The sequence below is a fragment of the Convolutriloba macropyga genome, chromosome 6 (genome assembly GCF_964194025.1).
Source record: "Convolutriloba macropyga chromosome 6, txConMacr16.3, whole genome shotgun sequence".
Classification (NCBI taxonomy): domain Eukaryota; kingdom Metazoa; phylum Xenacoelomorpha; order Acoela; family Convolutidae; genus Convolutriloba; species Convolutriloba macropyga.
Genome location: NC_134473.1, coordinates 59,506,976 through 59,528,492, shown reverse-complemented (window position 1 = coordinate 59,528,492; position 21,517 = coordinate 59,506,976). Strand labels below are relative to the sequence as shown.

Here is a 21,517-nt window from a genome sequence, read left to right as displayed (position 1 = left end):
TTCATAAACGATCGACGAGAAAAATTATGGGAATTCAATAAATTTTTTTTTGTAGGCCGGAGGTTGTGAAAATTTTCACAACTTTTTTGTGTTTACGAACCTTCTTGCTGGAAAAATGGTTTTTTTTGACAAATTTGTCAAATTTTTATGCTTTTGTTCAATTTCTCTATTTTTGGTCAATTTTTTGGCAATTTCTTGAATACGGAACGGTAATTCAATAAACAGGTCAACTTTATGCTCGGAAATACGGTTTATCAATTTTCAGTAATAATTTTCTAAATTTTTTTAAATTGCCTCAAAATTGACCAAAAATTTCCAAAATTGAACAATTTATCATAATTTTCTCTCAAATTTCTCTATGTCAGAGGTTATTTTTTTATATACAAACCGACTATATCAATTAAATCTACCAAAATTTTCAAAATCGATGTTTTATCGCTCTTAAAAATTCAACTGTAGGGGTTATTGGTGACCAGATATCCTAAAATTTTGATTTGACTACCCCATGCCATAATAAATCAGGGGTTGGGTTTCTTGCCGTCTAAATTCAATATAAATTTACTGCAAAAAAATTCGTGTAAATATTTGGTTCTGTCTTACAGTTGTTGTGTTTCCCACTTAGAAATCAGTAACCATCTTCCTTAGTTGTTGCGTTTCATCTGGAGTGTAATACTCAACAAAACAGAAAACACATGGCGTCTTCGTCACTTTGTGCAACCCCATAATCACACGCCTCACATCTCCCGCCCTCGAAAACAGCTCATAGATCTGCTCCTCGAATGTGAAGACAGATTGCCCATATAGAGGGTGCTACTACCAGAAATATTGTCCAAATATTCGTCTCGGTTGCCTTGGAATCTGCCGTCGAAATATTCGGTCGACTCGACCGTGCTCTTGTTCTTCACGTGGATCTTATGCATTGCACTGCTACTGAATATGATGTACACAAATGGTCAAATTGATCGGTTCGCTCGCCACAAATGGCAGCCCAATTCTCAACAGCAAGTCAAATAAATCTATTAAATAAGTTTATCATAATTAGGCTATTCCTTATGTCGAGATTCCGTATTCGTAAGCCGGGTCGCGGTACCAAAATGTAGCTGTAAATAGGTCAAAACAGTCTACCGATAAGGCTTCAATTATCTTTTTTCATATATAAAGCGACGTGTTCTGAAAGCAACGTAAGTAGACAACGTACATAGCATTAGCGATGATCATAGCAACAAGTGAAAGCTTAGACGGCAAGGTTTTTCCGATGCTCTTTTACTGGTTTTTTGTCTGATGTTATTGACGTCAAATCAGTTCGTATTCAATCGGCAATTGTCTAGAAAACCTAAAAATATTAAGCCGAAAACCAGCTTAATCGATACTTATAGTGGTTATATTTACTTAAAATTAGGTTAAATGAACTTTTTCGGAACTTTCTACGTATATTAGAACGTATTTAAATCTTATTTTAAAGTTTAGAAATACTCGAATCTGATTGGCTAAAATTCGTTGTTTTATTTACTTCGTAACAAATATCTCCGGCACAAACCAATAACAGGTTTGAAAATGTGCTGATATGTTGACCGAATTTTTAGAAGCTTGAACTAGCTTTTTCTCATACCTGCATCTGGGATACATTTTACACCTGCAATACATTGCATTATTATACATTTTCTTAAAAAAAAATTAAATAGTAAAAAAAAATACTGGGAAAACAACCAATAAATCACCAAAAGTTAAAAATTTGACAGATGAATTTGTACTCAACTCAATATCTAATCGCTGCTTTCTTTAAATTCACCCTTTTAGCATAATCACGTACAATTTATGATTTGCAATTGATTCTAATTCAGTTGTCTTTAGTTTCAAATCAACGAAATTTGAACAAAAACATCTATGACAATTAGATCTGCTGAAAGTTTATCTTCTCTTCTCCAATTGCATTAAATTACCCTTGCAGTGCAGTTAATCCTCAGTTTCCTATCATTTAAATTTTAGTGCATATTATTTCAAAGTTTGACCAGCATAACAATACACTGAATAAAATGACTGACAAAAGGAATCAACGATTGGCATATTAGAAAAAAATCAAGAAATCTAAAGACGATTTATTGAAATTATGTTTCTTGTTCGAGGAATCTTTTTGGTAACCTCAATCAACTCAGTTAAATTTATCCGAGAAAGTATTTTGAGAAAAGGATGACGTAGATTGTCCTAATAATCAATATCTTATCAAAATAAGCAAAATAAGCAAAAATAAGCAAAATCTTATCAAAATTTATGGAAAATCTTATAATTGAAACACCTGTTTGCCACAACTTACGTTTTGTAGATTAGAACCAACTTGAAACAACGACGTTTTGCAAAAGATAGGCAAAAATTTTGGTTATATCGGAATTGTTGTTGTTGTTGTTGTTACCAAAAACTGCAGCGCATCAGTTAAAAAACAGTCAATTTCTTGTGTTATTCCTCAATAATTTTTGTGAAAGAATCTTGTACAAACTGTGAATATTCTTTCACAAACTTGTACAATCTTGTACATTCTGTGAAAGAAACATCGTTAGTTTTAGTTTCCGTGTCTTTGACATCTTGTAAGTAATTGTATCAAACTCTTCTCTAACGAAAAATTTCAATTTTAAAATTAAATTCATACCTTGGTACACAATTGATAAATTTATCTGTACCTTTTCAACGCACTTATGAACATAAAACTCTGCAAAATTGCGATGTGTGAAATCTATGAATGCCCAATTCGCAAAAAAAAACAAATATGATCAGAAATGCGTAATTTTTCTCAAAATTTGACAAAAATAGAATAAAAAAATAATAATGAAGAGGTCTATAATAGAAAACTAATGAATAAATCTAATAGATCAGTGCTGAGGATCTTCATAAAATAAACTTTGATCAGACTTTCCAGGATAAAACTGTTATGTAATTAAATAATCAACCCATCGAAAAAATATACCGCTATTTTTTTAACTATAAAATGCGCTCAAATTGCCGCAAAATGTGTGTAAAACACAAAACACGTTCAGTTATTCTAATTTTTCTTGAGCCTATTGAAAAGCTAAATCGATTGCAAATTTTTTTGGGCTTAATGTTTTCAGGTCTCAAATATGTATCGGTGACGAAACTCGGCTCAGATAGAAGACCCGATTGCTGGCAAAATGGAACTTGAATTGATGTAAAAAGATGTTTTTGGGCCTTGATCTTGCTGGAAAACTATTGCTTTATGACCAAAACTTGGATGCTAAGGTTTATGAATTGAACTTCCGATAGACTGGTTTTCGGTTTATTAGCTATAAAAATAGTTGCTGATTACAAAACATTTCAAGCGTCGTCATCCGATTGCGTAATGTTTCAAATTTTAAACCATGCCCTCGTACTGAATGCAAACGTTGAATTCTGACAAAAATCATGCCAACCAGATTATGAATTCTTATTTAACCGGGTCATACAAAAAAATCATTATTTTTTAAATAAAGGTGTGATTTTGGCGTATGATTAGATCATACTCAATACATTAAACGCAAATCACGCCCTCATGCGAGCAATATTCAACGTTCCTGAATAACTTTTTGACCATTTGAACAAAATGAATATATATATATATATATATATATATATATATATATATAAGATTAAGGGAAAAATGCTCTGCATTGCTGTATATATATATATATATATATATATATATATTTATATACATATATATATATATATATATATATATATATATATATATATATATACAGCAATGCAGAGCATTTTTTCCTTTAATCTTACCCCGTGTTGCTCACCATAATTGTTTCTTAGCATCTTGGCAATCATACAAAGTCATATATTATTTTTAGTAACCATATAAAGTCATATATAATTTGTATGAAATCTTGACAATCATGCTAAGATCATAAAAAATTGATTGATGCTTCAAAATAGAGCACAATAGATTGTCAGTATGATTATCGATAGTATGATTACTAAGAAATGGCAACTCGGGACCTTTCTTTCACTTTTTGGTAGTTTGTGTAATTTTTTTTTCGCGATAGTTTGCGTAAATCGGATTTCTCATATTTTTGTCAATGGGGTTTTTTATTAGAATGTTCAGCTGAATTTTGTTAAGGAAACATTACATTGGCATGTCTGTTGACCTATTTGATTGTCTCCACAAATAAACAACTGTTAATGACTTATTTAAAATAACTAAATTGATTGCTGGTATGTTTTTGGAAAAATTAATTACAGTCACTGTTAGAATTGAAATTCAGACTTTCCTCATTTCTCTATAACCTTGTATGTAATTAAACGCGAGGCCAAAATACGGTATAAATCAGACCGATTTCAAAGTATCAAAAAACAGTAGTAGTAAAAAAAATTGTAAGCTCATTTAATTTTTCTAAATTAATGTTAACAACAAATCCTTCATTGTTTACATGTAACGGACAGATCAACAGAGCTTATATTCTTTTACTTATTACAGCTACCAGAACCAGTATGCTGCATCCATTGGATATCTCAACAAGACTCTGGCCATAAAGAGAACCTATATAAACAGAAAAGACCTCATATCAGACATCGAGAGCAGAGTAGCAACAACACTTCACACACTAGGTTTGCTTATCTGCTGTTTTCCAGGAATGATCAACTTACCCAAATAGTTACAAATGCAACAATGTCGATAGTTGTCATAAATTATGTTATCGGTACCAATAATTATCCTTTTGGTTTAATTATTTAATGTTTATGCCCGCATAGCCGCTGTAAAGAGATACATTTTGTAAACATTGAATCAGATTCCTGATATTTTCATTTGTGCCCCCCCCCCCAACGTTATTTCCAACGAAACCACCTATATCAGAGCGCAATAAAATTTAATCAGCATTTGGTGCTTTTGGTTGCCATTTTACCCTGCGTATGTCGAGATCATTGAGTAATTGAAGTCCTGACTTTCGCTCATTCGAAGTGGCTTATGATCAGACCATTAATTAAAAGAAGACTTTTTAATAATTGATTTCTCGCTCGTGTTGCAGCGTAAATTTAGTCGTCGCACAAAATATCAACGAGAAGGTATTGCCAAAACACATCAATCAAATGTGATTTTCAGCGGCCGAGTCAGCCAATGGTCAAAATTTTAAGCGAATATGACAAAAAAAATCGTGAGGTCAATTCCACAGCTGGTCAAATCTTGATTAAATTATTTTCTTAGTTTTTATACGGTGTCGTCACTTTTTATACGGTGCAATATTTTTTAGCCCCCTGCAATTCAACCCCGATTTTTTTATAAACTATCCTCAATAATGGGGCCTTTCTAAAAGGATTCGATGTAATGGATTACCCCCGTGCTCCCGTGGCTTGATTGGAAATGTTGATTACCAGGTAATTGCTACAAGGGGATGAAGAAATTGCAATTGGCGATTCCGTGTTTCGAAGAGGCTGTCAAAATTCATAGAGATCACAACTCAGACCAGCAGTGGAGCAGTCTGGACGGACTGGCATCCTGCTACTTCTTCCAAAAGGACTTCGTCAAGGTACACCCACACCCAATCCGGCCTCTACAAAAATTTTCACACCTCCACCCCTCGCCCCTCCAACACCCAGTCACCAACCACCCACCATCATTTTTGTGGTTATAAAAATCTCAAAAAAGTATCAAATATGAAATCACCGCAATGATGCTAAGATCAACTAATCATATAAAATTTTCTGGTGGTCAGACAAAAATAATGTCTGCGTAGAGCAGAATGATCCAACATACGTTTAAAGTTTGTCAAAACATTTCTCTCTTCTGAGCGGAAAAGCTCCTTTGGCTAATAGTTTTTGTTTAAAAGTGAAGCAACTTTGAATAGGTCTTACTTTAATATGGCAACTGAAAATCTCAGAAAGGTCATTGTTCCGACGCCTCTTGAGGGTAGGGGAATATATACTCAAATAGTTTTTTGTTCAGACAATTTTGACCGATCGATATATTCATCGTAGATGTGAGTGGTATCATTAAAAAGCCCGTCCAGCCTAGAAGATAGAATTAAAAAGATTTTCTTGAATATCGTTTTCTAGAGCGAGTTATCGTGGTTTGAAATTTTGTGAATATTAGACCGATTTGCGTTATTTTTATTCATTTTCCGGAATTTTTGCCTTAAATTTCGTCAATTTGGCTAAAATATGCAGAAATTGTAAACAATAGTCATGTTGATTTTCTTTCAAAGACAAAAATGTATTGTTGAAAATTTTGATTTATTTTTTAGGCTAAATCTTGCTAAATATTTCAAAATTCATCCTTTTTCATCAAAAAATGCCTGAAATAAGCTCCTTTAGTCCACCTTGATTAAATTTGCCGGAAGTATACACCCAAAAACAACAAACTCAATCTTTGTAATCTACAAAGGGAGCTAATCGTACTTCCATTTCTATTGATAGAAGTACAGAATTAAAATTTTGCCCTTTTTGCTATCTTTACTGTATGATTATCAAAAACGTAGCAAATATTTTTAATCTTTTAACTATCAAATTATCTAGATATATGACATGATAAAAATTTGAGTGTTCTTAATGGACAAACAGCAATAGTAGGGCATAGTGTGGACCAATCTTGGACAATTTCAATCCAAACAAAATTTTTGATTTCGACTTTTAAACAGGTTTGACTTTTAAATAAACAATGTCTTATTGAATTTAGCCCTCTTATATTTCTTTTAATTTGGTCAACTTGTAGCTTAGTGTTGGCAAAGAAAGAATGCTTCTTCTTCGCTTTCTTTCTACTGAATTAAAATTTGACGTTTTTTTGCGGTTTTACGGGTTAAGTTATGGTTTTCGGGCGTTGACACTAATAGATTTCATTTTTTATAATTTTAGGCTTTGGCCAGTTTTTAACATTTTTTCGTTTTGTCATATAATGACATTATTGACAGTTCAAAGCTTTTTTATTTTTTATATGTTTTTTTGTCTTTAATTGTAGTTTATGTTTTGTCTTTATAGCGATATGAAATATCCTGGAGAACGACCTGTCTAATTTGCTTTATATAGAAAAAAATGAGCATATGTTCTGATTTGAGTAGATAGCTGATGGCTTTCATGACTTACGCTTTTAATTTCGTTTTTTGTTCATTTTTGTCTCTCTGTTACCTTACCTTGCTAATTAAAGGTCAAATGGGACATTATTGTAGGCAAGGAAAGTTGCAATTGTACAAAATGTAATGTTTTCACAGATTTCAATATGAATTTAATGGCTTCGAAACGGAAAATTTTTCTGGAAATTTACTGGCTATTCCAGAAAAAGTACGATAATTTTTGATTTTTGTCTGTATTTGACCTTCTCGTTGTAGATGCAAGACACATTCTGGATAATAAGGACTTAAGCGCTTCTTTTCAATAAATAAATTTATTAAATTATTTCTTTTTGGGGCTACTGGCTTTCATGACTTTGAAATTAAATATTTTCAAAAAATACAAAAATATTATCTAATTTTGCACTTTTTCTCCTTTTTTGTCTACATGTGATCTATCCTCAGTAGTGAGAGGTCGCACACCAAATTTTTGGTGTTCGAGGAAGGTTTAATTGAATATATTTGAGGGGCCAAATATGGCTTCAGAGCTTCGACGGGTTAAGTTATGGTTTTCGGGAGTTGACATTGATAGCGTTCATTTTTTTAAATTTTTAGACATCGGCCAGTTTTTAACGTTTTTTCATTTTGTCACATAATAATATTATTGACGGTTCATAGCTTTTTTATTTATTATATGTTTTTTTGTCATCAATTGTCGTTTATGTTTTGTCTTCTTAGCGGTTTGAAATATCCTGCAGAGTGACATGTCTCATTTGCATTATTGAGAAATAAATGAGCCTATGTTATGATTTGAGTAGATAGCTGATGGCTTTCATGACTTACGCTTCCTAACCTCAATTTTTGCTCTTTGTTGTCTATCTGTTACCTAATCTTGCTAATTAAAGGTCAAATGTGACATTATTGTCGGCAAGGAAAGCTGCAAGCGTACAAAATGTAATGTTTTCACAGAATTCAACATGAATTTACTGGTTTCGAAAGGAAAAATTTACTGGAAATTTACGGGCTATTCCGAAAAAAGTACCCTAATTTTTGATTTTTGTCTATTTTTGACCTTCTCTTTGTAGATGCAAGACACATTCTGGATAACAAGGACTCAAGCGATTCTTTTGAATAAATAATTTTACTAAATTATTTCTTTTTGGGGCTAATGGCTTTCATGACTTTGAAATTAATTATTTTCAAAAAATACAAAAATTTTACCTAATTTTGCACTTTTTCTCCTTTTTTGTCTACATGTGATCTATCCTCAGTAGTGAGAGGTCACACAACAGATTTTTGGTGTTCGAGGAAGGTTTAATTGAACATATTTTTAGGGGACAAATATTTCTTTATAGCTTCGACACACTTATGTCTGACAAGTTTTAATTGAACTTTTGTTTGTTATCTCGGTTTGTAATCATAAACTATCAAATGGTTTCATTGCAAAAACATGCATCTTCATTTATTTGTCAAAAAAAGATGCTTTTCACAGGATCCTGATTTCCGACAGGAACCATCAATCACAAGGAAAACATAACTTGAAGAAAAACATTAATATAAAGAGAAACACTTTAAATTCGCTCATAAATATGTACACCAAACTGCTATGAACAGTTGACAAACCAGATATAGCAAACAACTAAATGATATGATTTATCCATAGAATTTTCAATTTTCTCTCTTTTTTCTTCGTTTTTTATATCTTAAAATGAAGAAATTTTCTATAACCACTTGGACTCAGTGCCTATTTGAAAATTTGTTTCGCGAATTACCACCATATAAAAAAAATGGTCAAAAAAGAGCAATGCAATACATGGGTCCACTAAATGTTATGTTTTTTGATGTCCTTTAAATTTTAACAGATATAAGTTGTTACTGAAATTCAGTCGGTAAAATGATTTTCGAGTTTGAAAGGTAGAGGAAAACTTTGAGCAGAAATGTTCAAGATTTAAATGTTTTTCCGCATTTCTAAATTTTTTGTTGTGTAGGGATTTTGTTTTCCACAAATATTATATGGTTATTTGCTTAAAATTTCTGACAAAAAAAGTTTGTTGTCAACTGAAAAACAACAAGAAACCTAATTTTGATAGTAAGTTGACCCTGCAGGAACAATCAAGTGCAAATGAAAAAAACACAGAATTTCTGCTTAATTGTTAACTTACTCTTCTGTTGTTTTTGTCTGAATTATCACAAATTTGTTCACGTTAATTCTCCAAAGAAGTAAGGGCGTGGGTAATTGGATTATTGTTACTGCAGAATTTAAATTGTGCAGAATTTATAAACTGTGAATTGCCAAGTTGTTTTTTTTTTCAAAAAACCTAATTTGGCAAGTTACAGTTTTAATTGTTTCAAAAATAACGCTGATTTTTTTCTTATCCTTTCAAAATAAATCGTAATAAAGTTTTCATCCGTTTCTATTGAAACGCATGGTATTTTCTTTTGTAAGATTCTTATCAGAACAAAAACTCTTTCATTCAGCAGACCAGAAAAACCAGTGAAAAGATGAAGAAAGTGGTTCAAATTTGTTTTTTCAGTTACTCCTTTTCAAGAAAAAAATTTCATGTTTCTTTGCAGCTTGTTGATTACAGTTTTTTCTGTGACAAAATATCAAGCAGGAGAAACCGGGAAAACCCTTTAAATAACTATACTGTTTTTAAGTTTCATATGAAAGATCAAAGTGAACAGAAGAAACAATTTTAAACAAGAATATTTTGCGAACGTACATTACCAAACCTTCTTGTTTTAATTTAGCTTGACCAGATGTAAAAATAAGCATCGTTACTTATTTGTCAAAACACAGAAGCTTTTCACAGGATCCTGTTTTCCGACAGGAGCCATCAATCGCAAGGAAAATATAACTTGAAGAAAAGCATTAACAAGAAGAGAAACATTATATTTAGTCTTGAATATGTACACCAAATGCTATCTATGATCAGTTGACACACAAGATATAGCAAGCAATTAAGTGATATGATCTATCCAAAGATTTTTCAAATCTCTCTTTTTTTCTTCGTTTTATGTATGCTGAATTGAAGCAATGTTCTGTAACCAATTGGACTCAGGACCTATTTGAAAACTTGTTTCGCGAATTACCACCATATAAAAAAAATGATCAAAAAAGAGTTGAAGATTATGCCAATTTTTTGTCTCTTTTGTGAGAAATTTTTATTAAAGTTGACATTAAACAATGCAATACATGGGTCCACTAAATGTTATGTTTTTTGATGTCCTGTAAAAATTACCAGATATAAGTTGTAACTGAAATTCAGTCGGTAAAATGATTTTCGAGTTTGAAAGGTAGAGGAAAACTTTGCGCAGAAATGTTCAAGATTTAAATGTTTTTCCGTATTTCTAAATTTTTTGTTGTGTAGGGATTTTGTTTTCCACAAATATTATATGGTTATTTGCTTAAAATTTCTGACAAAAAAGATTGTTGTCAACTGAATAACAACAAGAAATCTAATTTTGATAGTAAGTTGACCCTGCAGGAACAATCAAGTGCAAATGAAAAAAAAACACAGAATTTCAGCTTAATTGTTAACTTACTCTTCTGTTGTTTTCGTCTGAATTATCACAAATTTGTTCACGTCAATTCTTCAAAGAAGTAAGGGCGTGGGTAATTGGATTATTGTTACTGCAGAATTTAAATTGTGCAGAATTTATAAACTGTGAATTGCCAAGTTGTTTTTTTTCAAAAAACCTAAATTGGCAATTTACAGTTTTAATTGTTTCAAAAATAACGCTGATTTTTTTCTTATCCTTTCAAAATAAATCGTAATAAAGTTTCCATCCGTTTCTATTGAAACGAATGGTATTTTCTTTTGTAAGATTCTCATCAGAACAAAAACTCTTTCATTCAGCAGACCAGAAAAACCAGTGAAAAGTTGAAGAAAATGGTTCAAATTTGTTTTTTCAGTTACTCCTTTTCAAGAAAAAAATTTCATGTTTCTTTGCAGCTTGTTGATTACAGTTTTATCTGTGACAAAATATCAAGCAGGAGAAACCGGGAAAACCCTTTAAATAACTATACTGTTTTTAAGTTTCATATGAAAGATCAAAGTGAACAGAAGAAACAATTTTAAACAAGAATATTTTGCGAACGTACATTACCAAACCTTCTTGTTTTAATTTAGCTTGACCAGATGTAAAAATAAGCATCGTTACTTATTTGTCAAAACACAGAAGCTTTTCACAGGATCCTGTTTTCCGACAGGAGCCATCAATCGCAAGGAAAATATAACTTGAAGAAAAGCATTAACACGAAGAGAAACATTATATTTAGTCTTGAATATGTACACCAAATGCTATCTATGATCAGTTGACACACAAGATATAGCAAGCAATTAAGTGATATGATCTATCCATAGATTTTTCAAATCTCTCTTTTTTTCTTCGTTTTATGTATGCTGAATTGAAGCAATGTTCTGTAACCAATTGGACTCAGGACCTATTTGAAAATTTTTTCCGCAAAATACTATCTAATCGAAAAAATGATTATAAAATTGTTGAAGATTATGTCAGATTTTGTCTTTTCGGTGAGAAATTTTATTCAATCAAGTTGACAATAAACAATGCAATATATGGCTCCACTAAATGTTATGTTTTTGGATGTCCCGTAAAAAGCAACAAATATAAATTGTCAATCAGATTAAGTCCGTAAAATGATTTTCGAATTTGAAAGGTATAGGAAAATTTTGCACAGGAATATTCAAGAATTAATTGTTTTTCCGCAGTTCTATATTTTTTTCCACCAAAATTATATGGTCATTTGCTTACAATTTCTGACGACTTAAGTTTGTTGTCAACTAAAAACAACATGGAACTTAAATTTGATTGTCAGTTGACCCTCCAGGAACAATCAAGTGCAAATGACAAAAAAACAGGTTTTCTGCTTCTTTGTTAACTTAGTCTTCTATTGTTTTTGTCTGAACTATCACAAATTTGTTCATGTCAATTCTTCAAAGAAGTAAAGGCGTGGGTAATAGGATTAGTGTTACAGAAGAAATTAATTTGTGCAGAATTTATTAACTGTGAATTGCCAAGCTGTTTTTTTTTCAAAAAACCTAATTTGGCAATTTACAGTTTTATTTGTCTCAAAAATAATGCTGATTTTTTTCTTATCCTTTCAAAATAAATCGTAATAAATTTCCCATCCGTTTCTATGGAAACAATTGGTATTTTATTGTAAGATGCTCATCAGAACAAAAAATATCAGAACAGCAGACCAGAAAAACCAGTAAAGAGATGAAGAGCATGGTTCAAATTTAATTTGTCCGTTACTCTTTTTCAAGAAAAAAATTTTCAAGTCTCTTTGCACCTTGTTTAGTTTTTTTTTGCTGGGACAAAATGTCAAGCGAGGAAAACCCGAAGATCACATTAAGTCACAATATTGTTTTTAAGTTTCAAATAAGAGATCAAAGTGAACAGAAGAAACAATTAAATAAGAATAAGAAGAGAAAAAATAAGAAAGAGAAAAAACATCTTTTCATAATTTTTCCTATGGCTCCTAAACGGTTTTTTCGTTTGGTCATATACTCAATATTTTGATGACTTTACCTGTTTTTATCTTTCGAAACAGCTCACTTTTTCAACATGCAAAATAATTTTTTTTTCCTTGTAAAAAATCAATTTGAATTTAAGGGCTACAAAATGATGTTTCTCTTCTTTATGTACGATGCGCAAACCAAAAGTGAAACCTGATTGAAGAATAAAACCGGCCTGGCTATATATATATATATATATATATATATATATATATATATATAAATATATACCTCCATTTTGCAAAAATGTAGGAACCATAATGATTTCTTGGTAATTATACAAGGGTCATAAATTTCACCAATTTCATACAACTTTCATCAAACCTGTATTTTATTCATCGCGTCTTATAATCTCTTTTCGCATTTACTTCGAAATAATGCTAGGATAAATTATTACTGTCCTGGTTTCATGCACATGTCATGACTTATTGGGTTCTGTGTAGGGAGTTCACTAGGAAAATGATTTATACAACGTCATGATTTATAGGCAATGATTTATACAACGTCAAAGATGATCTTTGCAGAAAATATCGGAAAAGTCACCCTGTGAATAGTTTGAAATTAAAAACCAAAAGTCTCAAAGCGTACATTTAGCTGGAATTAGCTACATTCCTGGCTTTTATTACTATACTCAACACAGCCAAAGGACAAAATAACCAAATTGATATTAAATTTCACGTCAATTTGAACTTTATTCGCTAATTGCCCCAAATTTTGACCAGGCCGAAGAGCTATATCGCCAAGTTGTGGACCATTACACAGAAACAGCATTAACTTCGACTGACAACATGATTGCTGGATTCATTTGCAACCTGGCAAACGCAGTGAGACGGAACGGGCGTCTGGACGAAGCGAGGACTCTGTATCGGAAGTCATGGGCAATCCAGACTAAGCTTCTGGGAGACACTCATCATTCTATTGCAATTACTCTTCTATGTCTTGGCAATTTGGAAATGGCTTCCAAGAACTTTCAGGTATTTACCCAGAGCAACGAAACTTGACATATATTGATATAAGTTTGATAAGGTCCTTGACAAAAATTTTTTTAATTTCTGGCGTGATAGCCGAGAGGTAAGGTGTGTGGTTCACACGCCAATGATTGAGAGGTCAATCCCCTGCCTGAAGCTGTCTGTGTGAGGATGAGCTCTTACGTAACCATAGCTTCAGGTGGGCCATAGCCTGACCAATGATGGTACCACGTGAGAGTTTCAGACGCAAAAAAAAGTGGCTATAGTCACCAAAAAAAGAGCAATGCTGCTCATAAAAAGATCAGTCTGAAATCTAGGGAATAATCAGAAGAAGGGCAGCTGAAAACAGGCTACTGTAGGCCTAATGCTGTTCCGCTGCGATTACGCAGAAACCACAATTATTATTAATTAATATAAGCACCAAATTATAATACATATCGATGCAGGTTTTCAAGAAGCTAGGTATTTTACTCAAACCTGATGTCATGATATCGGAGTTGTCAAGATTTGTCATGGAAACTTAGCATCAAATACTTGTACAAGTTTTCCAATTTTATTCAATATTTGAAGAAAATCAGGATCTTTTGTATGTGTGGTGTGGTATGATAAGATGTTTAAAGTTTAAATTCACTGGGCAGTTTGCGTTTCTGGTACCATTATACGCAAACTACATTTTTACATTGATAGCAATATGTATAGTGTTATTCTATCTTGTAAGAGGTATGCTTTAGATCGAAAATGGGAAAGAAAACTATAAAAAAGGAACGCTGCCTTGAAATAGATCCCCCTTCACGTGTGTTTCTTAAGACCTTGGTAACCCATTGATAATATAACAGTTTTAGAAAGCTCTTTTCTGATTACAACCACCTCCAATTGCCTCCTTTAATATAGAAGGGCAATAATTTCTCGGGGTTCGAGGGGGGGGGGGGCATAACGATAATTTGTCAATGTGGCGGTGTTTGGTTTCAGGACTCTGTATCGTACTTTGAGAAGGCATACTCAGTTTACAAGAAAACGATGGGACTAGTCTGTCACGAAACAGCACTGGCAGCCGAGAACATCGCAATTGCATATTCTAAGATGGAGGATTTTGAGAATGGTACTCCCTGGTTCCACCACGGGGGAGAGTTATTGGAAAAGTTAGGGTTGCTCCACATGACGATGCCATGGATGAACAGGAAATACTTGAAGTACCATCATCGACAGGGTAATGAAGACCAAGTGGAAAAGGTCAGGAGTTTCTTCTTCTTTACAAGCCGACACTAAATTTTAATTAATATTGCGTTAATTTGTGGAATTTTCAGACGCGAGGACATTGTAAAGTACAATGACAATTAAAATGTTATTCTTACTTTTTAATTTACAATAATCTATAGCTCAATAGTGTCAACCAATTCGTATAATTGTTTCGTTGTCTCCATAGTCCACACAGTAAGGCCCTTTTTACATGTATTAAGGTGTTTTGTGGAATTAAACAGGTAACATGAATCAAATGGTTCATTTTATTTGGTAGAGGCGCTTGTGGATTCAAACCAGCCAAATCTTGCTATCGGGTTTTGTTTTGCACATTAATGACATAGATTTGGCGTAATCGTGAACTACTTCAAAAACGGTTTTATTAAATACCATAAATACCATTTTGGGAACGCTTATGGTTTAAGGCACAAATACGGTTTTATGCATGCAATTTTCTGCTTTATCATTTGTGAGCCTCTGCGTTCGAGTCGATTTGAATTTGGTACCCAAAACCTCATCCTATCTCAACCAAGTGAAGTTTGCGTTCATGTTTTGTTTTCAATGAAACTATATCAGATTGCAGATGCCGTTGCGGTGGCTGAGTAAATATTGCTTCTTTTGCACAGTAGTCGTTTCGATACCGGTGCATTAGATCACATCAAAAAAGAACGAAAAAATTACAATTGGCATAATTTATCGAAACTTATTTAAAAACGCTCAGCAAATTAGATTTGGTGCTGAGACAGTTTTTGAATACAGCTACACAACATCGTCCCAATTTGATTGCCCTTATCTATCTCTGCAATCAAGAGGTTATTGATTTATCATTGTTCTATGTATAGAGGGATCCCTTGAGCTACCTATGAGCTTTGAGCTTCAAAAAACAGCTTTGAGCTTCTTTTAAAATTCTACATGCTGTCTTTTTCCGATGATCTGACTACAATATAGAGGCATTTTTATATTGTTAATCCGAGAAAAATAACATGTATTGTCTGATCTCAAAAGATACAAATTGTAATATAAGTACTGATTATCTGATGGGAAGTTTCATCAAACCTGACAATAAAAAAATTTCAGAAAAATTTTTATATCATAACCTATGATGTAAGACCTGACGAGATACAAATTCGACTTGAAAAAATGTTATCTGCATATTAACGGTTTTTCATGTAAGATCGTATCAGATCTGCGAGTATCGCAAAAAATGTAGTAACCGTCTCATCAGATATTGCTTGCACAATTAAAAAATCCCATATCAACGGGATGGTTTCCTGAAACAAATTAATGGAATTCAAATTAATCGCCACTAGAGAAATGTTTTTGGTTAAATTATTCTTTCCAACCCCTGCGCGTGCAGCTCTCACATTATATTACGATTTTCGCGGAATAAATCTCATAGCATTCTTGCGGTTATACTTCTTTTAATTCAAAATTTTTCTGCAAAACACTTTGAACATATCCGGTATATCGAATGCAAGTCCACCAATTCAGGCATCAACGCTGTTTGCATTTTATATCTTAAATGTTGAGCTGTTTTCTGTGTTCTGTTTCTACGGCAACGTGAGAAATCATGTGTCACAAGATCGTCGTTTACTCGTATTATTGAAGAGGCTACAGCATTACATTTTCACGCAGATAATTATTTCTTCAGTAACTTTTTATGCAGCCGCCTCCTCAAGAGAAGCTTTTAGATTGTGTTAACGCGAGTAATTTGGCCTTTTTGGGTACTTGTTAAGGCTTAGCTTTTGTGGCTTTGATATTTCAAACAAATCCCGGCAGTAATGAACATATTTACTCTCTCAATATGAAACTGACGCCCTTCTACTACATTTTTTTGTTTCTAGAAGAAATGCTAAGTTCAAAAGAAGCCGATAAAACGCTTGTATCAAAACCTAAGAAAACAAGAAGTGTTGAAGAATTCAATTCACGTTTTAATTGCATTTTGATTGCCACAATAGCGACTAGATTGGATAGTTATTTTGCTATTGTTTACAGTTTTGCTTTTTATAAATGAGTTCTTAACTTCCTTTTCCTGACAATTGTGAGCCACTTTTTACAGATCAAAATTGGAGTGAAATGTCTGAGATGTACAAATGCTTTATTCACACCTTGGTTATTTCACACCGATTTTAACTTCATTAAAAGGATTAAATAGAATTTTTTGAGGCCTAATTATCCACAACCACAGAAAATCTTAAAATCGGGCTCAAACAATATAGAGGTCAAATTCATTTATAATTAAACGATCTAGGGATTAGAAAATGGGATTGAATAGTAGATGTTAAAAGAGCTGCGGTGAAAAAACAGGAAACCCACCCTGGCTACTCTTGATGCCAATTTCTGTTCACCTAGTCTAGTTTGGCACTGAAATTCCTCCACACGGATTGCTGAGCAAAAACATGATCATTGTCATTAAAAATTGCAATATATGATAATGATCTCACCTCTTTTCTAACTTGACTTAAACGCTTTCTTCTTTCGAAGCTTAGTTCAAACTTTGTTTGTCCGCATTTTTTGATTTGGGCTGAAAAATGAATTTTGAAATTGTTTTAGATTTTGGAGAGGATGGCCAAAGTGGAGATCGATCCTGGAAATTACACAGCATGAAAAGATTGAGTGCCCCACCCTGCAGCTATTGAGGAGGATTTGATAGATATGTTTCTGACAAAACTCACGATGCATTGCATAGTGATTACTTAATGAATGTTGGCTTCGAAAGAACAATTTTCTGATTTCTATTGATTATGAGGTTCTATATTTTATATTTTAAAATCTTTCCAAGGTTTCTAAATAAAATCTCTGAAGGATTCATTTCAATTTTTACAATAAGTCTTAATAACCCAGTGCCTAACTGACAAGAGTAATTCTACCACATGTTTTCAGAGGTCGTTCGATTGGAGACATCAACGGTATTCATTGCTACAATGTCCGAAATAAACCCACAATAGTCGCGGATTTCCCTTACAAAATACATAAAAGGAATGTTCTTAATTCACCTACTTTGTAACTAATGCTCAAATTCTGCAAAAATAAAGGTGCAAGGGTAGTCAATTTTGAGACGTCTTTTCCAATGCGATAAGATTGCCAAGCGGATTTAGATTACTAACCCAAATAAATTGACGCGCCTCGTAAATCCGCCAATTCATACCGGAAAACGGCGTGTAATGTTCACTGTAAATAAGTAATTCTTCATTTAGAAATTATAAGCACTTGTAATGAATGCACATAATGGCCCCGGCTGGGGGGGGGGGCAAAGATATAACGTACAGTGGAGATAATAGAATTCAAAGCTCAGCAAGAAGTTCTCGGCCACCTTAGAAGCCTACACACTAAATAAAGTTGGTATCTTTACCTTAACGGAGTTGAGACAAACCGTTGATAAGGTAAAGTTAATGTAAAGTTTACCTTATTTTTACCTTAACTCGAGTTAAGGTAAATGTTTACGTTAACTCTGTTAAGGTAAAATTAACTTAAATTACTTGAACTTTCTTTTTTTACGTTGTGCAGGAAAATTACCTTAAATAACTACCCTAACTGTGGTGGTAAATTTACCGTAACTTTACCCTAACTTACCCTAATTTTAAGGTAAACTTCAGGTTTAGTTAAGGCAAAGTTCAGGAATTTTTTAAGGTAATTTAAGGTAATTATTTAAGGAAAATTTAAGGGAAGTTAGAGTAAAATTTAAGGTTCTTTTTAAGGTGGTGAGGCCTTAACTTTTCAGGTAAAGTTCAGGTAAAGTTAGAGTTAGTTAAGGTGAGTTAAGGAAAAGCAAATCTACCTTAACAGTTAAGGTGAGTTACGATGCTTTTTAAGATAAAATTACCTTAACTTTATTTAGTGTGTAATATCTTTGTTTTAAGTCAAATCTTAATCCACTAATGAAAAGTACTGATTTACCTCTATCAAGTAAAAATGAATTTTCATTTAATTTAGTTATCATAATTGTTCCGACCCTCTTGAGGGGGGAGGAACTATATACTCAAATGGGTTTTTTTTTTTGTTCAGTGAATTTTCGCCGATCGATACATTCATCGTAGAGAGTTGAGAGTGGTATCATTAGAAAGCTCGTCCAGCGTAGAATATGGAATTAAAAAGATTTTTTAAATTTTCGTTTTCTACAGGGAGTTATCGAGGTTTAAAGTTTTGTGAAAATAGTGTGAATTCCGTTGATTTTTATTCACATTTTACGGAATTTTCGCTAATTTTTGACAAAAATTTCGCCAATTTTGCTAAAATTTGTCAACATTTTTTAAAAACTTGTTGTTGATTTTATTTTTAAATATAAAAAATCTTCTCGGCTTTTCTTATTTTGAATTTCTTCTGAGAACTTCAGAGAAGTAGAGTGAATTCCCGTTGTTTTTATTCACATTTTCCGGAATTTTTGCCTAAATTTTCGTCAATTTTGCTAAAATTTGTTATAATTTTTAAGAATAGTGTCGTTGATTTTATTTTTGAAGACGAACAAGCATTGTTCATTGTTTTGATTTAATTTTTTTGGTCAAAAAATGTGGATAAATATTTCAAAATTTAGCCTTTTTCAACAAAAACAGCACGAAATAAGCTACTTTAGTCCGTTTTGATTAAGTTTGCCGGCAGTACACCTCCAAACAACACTCATACAATCTTTGTAGACTCAGAGGGGGGCTATTTCTACTTCAGAGTACGCTGAGAGTGCTCTGTAGTTAAAACTTTGCCTTTTTTTGCTAACTTTACTCGTTGATTATCAAAAATGCAGAACTTATTTTGAGTTTTCAACTAACAAATTATCTATATCTGCAACATTCGAAAATCAAATGTTCCTAACGGACAATAAGCAATAGCAGGGCTTGTTTTGGGCCATTCTTGGACTGCTACCACCCAAAGAAATCGGGTTGTAATCAGTCGGTCTTTTTTTTTAAAAAAAAAGGACCCTTTCTTTAAAAATAAAAAACAGAACATATCGAATCAATGCTCAGGAGTGATAGGTCCAACCAGTTTGCTTACTAAAAAACTCCAAGCTAATCCATTTAAATTTTAACTTGAAAGTTTATGGTCGTTTCTTTTAAAAATAATTGACTTTTCAATAAATAATGGCTTAATTAAGTTTTCCTCTATTTTTTTCTTAATTTGTTCAACTTCCAGCTTAGTGTCTGCAAAAAAAGAATGCTTCTTCTTTCTACTGATTTAACATTTCTTCTCGGTTGCAGTTTTAAGCCTGAAGTTATTGTTTTCTGGCTTTGATACTACAAGATTTCAGATTTTTGTTTGTTTCGATATTTGCCAGTTTTTCACGTTTCCGAATTTTGTCACATTATCACATTATTGACAGTTCTCTTGTCACATTATTAGCGTTAAAAATAAAGCACAATTGAACATATTGAAATCCTGAATGATATACATAATCGTTTTAACGGCCTCGACGCCTCTTTCTTGAAGAAATCAATTGAATTTTTTAATTTTGTTTTTAACTGTCATTTATACTTTGTCGTTTCGGTCGTATGAAATTTCCTGCATAAAGATAACTTTCATTGGCTTTTCGTGGAAGAATAGAAGAACCGATATTCTGATATTAGTAAATAGCTGATGGCTTTCATGACTTTGAAAACAATCGTTTTCCAAAATTAAAAAAAAAAACTTTTTAACTTCGCAATTTTGTTCTTTTTATGTTTCTTTTTGTTAGCTAATCTCGTTATTTCATTACAGGTCAAATATGACATTATGGGTGTCAAGGGAATAAAAGGGATTGGTGTCCCAAAATCTTTTTTTTAATGAATTTGTTATGACCTTAGTGGCTTCGACACCGGTTTTTCACAAAAATGTAAATTAATTTGATTTTTGTCTTATTTGACATTCTTTTTGTAGATGCGAGAAATATTCTGGGTAACTGCAGGTCTCGAGGGCTTCCTTTTTTTGAATAAACGACCCTATTCAAATAGTTCTGTTTGTAATTAATGCCTTTTATGACATTGAATGTAATTTTTATTCGAAAAAAAAATTGAAATTATTTCATACTTTAGCACTTCGCTTTTTTGTCTACTTGTTACCTAGTCTTACTAATGAATGGCCACGTAATACTTTATAGCTGTTTGATGAAGGCGCAATCGAATATATTTTGAGGGACAAAATATGGCTCGAGGGTTTTGGCAGCGTTTTCTGGCAAGTTTCAATTGAAATTTTGTTTGTTTTTTTTGTTGTTCATTTTAGCCGCTTTAAAAAATGAATAAGGACAGGTCCTAATGCCCTTCTCTAGAAACAGTGGTAATTGTAAATTTGTGGTAATGTTAATTGATTCCTAATGGTATTTATTACTTTGAAGTTAACTGTTTCAAAAAAATAAGTTATATTTTTCACTTTAATGTTTTTGTTCTTTTTTGTATAATTGTTACCAAACCTTTTTATGGACTGGTCGCATATGGTTTCTGGTGATTTATTAGTTATTTTTGTTTAGTTTTAGGTTTATCTGACGGTATGTTGACTTTGTTATTAAATTTAGTTTTTAAGAGGGAAAAAAATTTTTTGATGTAAATAATGTTTGTTGCTGTTGTTGTTGTTTGTTTTTGACGTTCATCTTGACTCGCTTTCTTAATATTGACATATTACATCAAGATAATGCATCAATTTTTAACTCCACTGAGTTATTTGCTTCGGAGGCTATCTTATCGTTCATACAGAATTTTTTGAAAAAGACTTTTCGCAAAAAATAATTTTTGGGTTTTTCTATCTGTTCCTCATTTGCTAGACAATTATGCCAAAATTGTGG

At 32.4% G+C, this 21,517-nt stretch overlaps 2 protein-coding genes across 2 annotated transcripts in view; one reads left to right on the top strand and one right to left on the bottom strand.

The window, feature by feature from the left end:
- Positions 1 to 17,589, top strand: part of LOC142341809 (TPR repeat-containing protein DDB_G0287407-like) — a 36,430-nt gene extending 18,841 nt beyond the window's left edge. Inside the window, exons 5-9 of the mRNA XM_075393050.1 lie at positions 4,472 to 4,602; positions 5,368 to 5,519; positions 13,297 to 13,548; positions 14,512 to 14,772; positions 17,332 to 17,589. Of these exons, the coding sequence (XP_075249165.1) occupies positions 4,472 to 4,602; positions 5,368 to 5,519; positions 13,297 to 13,548; positions 14,512 to 14,772; positions 17,332 to 17,385 (850 nt within the window). The 3' untranslated portion in view covers positions 17,386 to 17,589. The remainder of the gene's footprint in view (positions 1 to 4,471; positions 4,603 to 5,367; positions 5,520 to 13,296; positions 13,549 to 14,511; positions 14,773 to 17,331) is intronic.
- LOC142341811 (phosphorylase b kinase gamma catalytic chain, skeletal muscle/heart isoform-like) overlaps positions 1 to 21,517 on the bottom strand; it is a 236,509-nt gene that overhangs the window by 139,625 nt on the left and 75,367 nt on the right. The gene's annotated exons all lie outside the window — the stretch shown is intronic.